General features: G+C 45.8%; 1 protein-coding gene across 3 annotated transcripts in view; it reads left to right on the top strand.

Moving 5' to 3' along the window:
• Window positions 1–1,897, top strand: part of asb6 (ankyrin repeat and SOCS box containing 6) — an 11,587-nt gene that overhangs the window by 1,313 nt on the left and 8,377 nt on the right. For all 3 annotated transcript variants that reach the window (XM_048613782.1, XM_048613784.1, XM_048613785.1), the window contains exons 2-3: window positions 409–516; window positions 738–899. In XM_048613782.1, the coding sequence (XP_048469739.1) occupies window positions 778–899 (122 nt within the window). In that variant the 5' untranslated portion in view covers window positions 409–516; window positions 738–777. The remainder of the gene's footprint in view (window positions 1–408; window positions 517–737; window positions 900–1,897) is intronic.

The following is a 1,897-nucleotide window of genomic DNA, read 5'->3' as shown; positions in this document are numbered from 1 at the left end:
AGTTCACTCTAATTACCTGAGGCTTACTCCTCTTTGCAGTTTTCCTTTTTTCAAATCTGACTTTGTGTAACTCCGTGGGGCTGTATAGTTCACAAACTGTATAGTTCAGCACTACTCTCTGGTTGCTGATGACAGGGCAGAAAGACGGTATTTATTGATGACATTGAGGCTGCTCTTCCTTGAGGTGTAGGTCAAACTCTTGTGAAACTTCTTGAAAGTAACTCTGTTTGGGGAGGGAGTGGGGGCAGAGCTCACAATAACATGTTACATAAAGACCAAATCAAACAGATTTCTGGAGTTTGTTCTTTTGTCATTAAAGCTGTGGACTAGGCTGTTGGTTTGTTTCGCTGCCAGATTTCTACTTATAATTGACGAGATTTTGTATCTGTGTTTCTGCCTTTCTCACAGGATCCTGTGATTTCAGGGCAGTCTGGGGAGTGAGTACTGTAAAGTACAAGACACTAGGTTTGCGGAGTCAGGTCCAATCGAGGTGTTTGACATTAATCTGGAACAAAGGTATGTGCAGGGTTACAGGTGGGGCCTGGCATTCGGTGAGTTACTCATTGAGCCAGTACAGAGGCAATGGGATGAATGTGCTGTAAAAATTGAGAGAGTCTATAGGTGCAACAGGGTGAGTGTCTGTGGCTGCCTGGGATAGTCTGTGTGTTTGTAAATAGCTGTGTGAATGTGTTTGTTACCCACAGTTCCTCATGTTTGTCCATGTTCCTGCTTCACAGGCAATGTGCTTTGTGTCAGCAGCAGCTGACTGAGGGAAACATGCCGTATCTGCATGGATTCCGCCGCATCATCTTCGAGTACCAGGCATTGGTTGATGAAATCCTCAAGGTTGTGGAGTTAGAGGAAGCCAGAAGAGAGCCAGGCACTGGAAACCCAGGAAGGTGAATTTGAGGGACTGTAGGGTAACTTGGTGACTCAACCTCGACAGGCCTCTGCAGGAAACAGTTCCACAGACTGACTCCCCTCTGACAGAAGAAATTCCTCCCCATCTCTGTCTTAAATGGACAGCCCTTTATTCTGAGACAATGCTGTCTGGCCCTTGACTCTCCCAAAAGGGACATCATTCCCTCACATCTCCCCAGTCAAGTTCCCTAAGAACCTTGTATGTTTCAACAAGGTCACCTCTCATTCTCCTAGACACCAACAAATGTGGGTCAAACCTATCAGTCTCTCCTCATGCCTGGAATCATCTGAGTGAACCTCCTGTGGACTGCCTCCAATGCCAGTACCTTTTTCATTATCACAGGAAATCACACTACACCAGGTTATAGTCCAACAGGTTTATTTGAAGACACAAGCTTTCAGAGCCTCACTCCTTCTTCAGGTTTCATTAGCTAAGGGCCCAATACTGTTGACAGTACTCCAGCTGTGGTCTGACAAGTGCCTTGTATAGTTTTAGTAAAACCTCCCTGTTTTTATTTTCTATTCTCTCTGAAATAAAGGCCAACGTTCCATTTGCCTTCCCTACTCCCCACTGAACATGGCTGCTAGCTTTCTGTGATTTATACACAAAGACTACCAGATCCCTCTGTGCTGTAGCTTTATGCAGTCTTTCTCCGTTTAATTAATATTCAGCTCCTCTATTCTTCCTGCCAAATAACATAACCTCACATTTTCTCACATTCCATCTACCAGGTTTTTGCCCTCTCCCTTAACCTGCCAAATCCCTCTGCAGACTCCGTGTGCCACCCTCACCACTGACCTCCCCACCTGCTTTTGTATCATCTGCAAACTTGGTAATAGTATCAGAGATAGTAGGAACTGCAGATGCTGGAGAATCCGAGACAACAAGGTGCAGGGCTGGATGAACACAGCAGGCCAAGCAGCATCATAGGAGCAGATTGGCCTGCTGTGTTCATCCAGCCCTGCACCTTGTTGT

Source organism: Rhincodon typus, chromosome 28, assembly GCF_021869965.1.
Source record: "Rhincodon typus isolate 14 chromosome 28, sRhiTyp1.1, whole genome shotgun sequence".
In the NCBI taxonomy this organism is placed as follows: Eukaryota; Metazoa; Chordata; class Chondrichthyes; order Orectolobiformes; family Rhincodontidae; genus Rhincodon; species Rhincodon typus.
The sequence above is the reverse complement of the archived record's forward strand: the minus strand, read 5'-3'. Positions and strand labels throughout refer to the sequence as shown.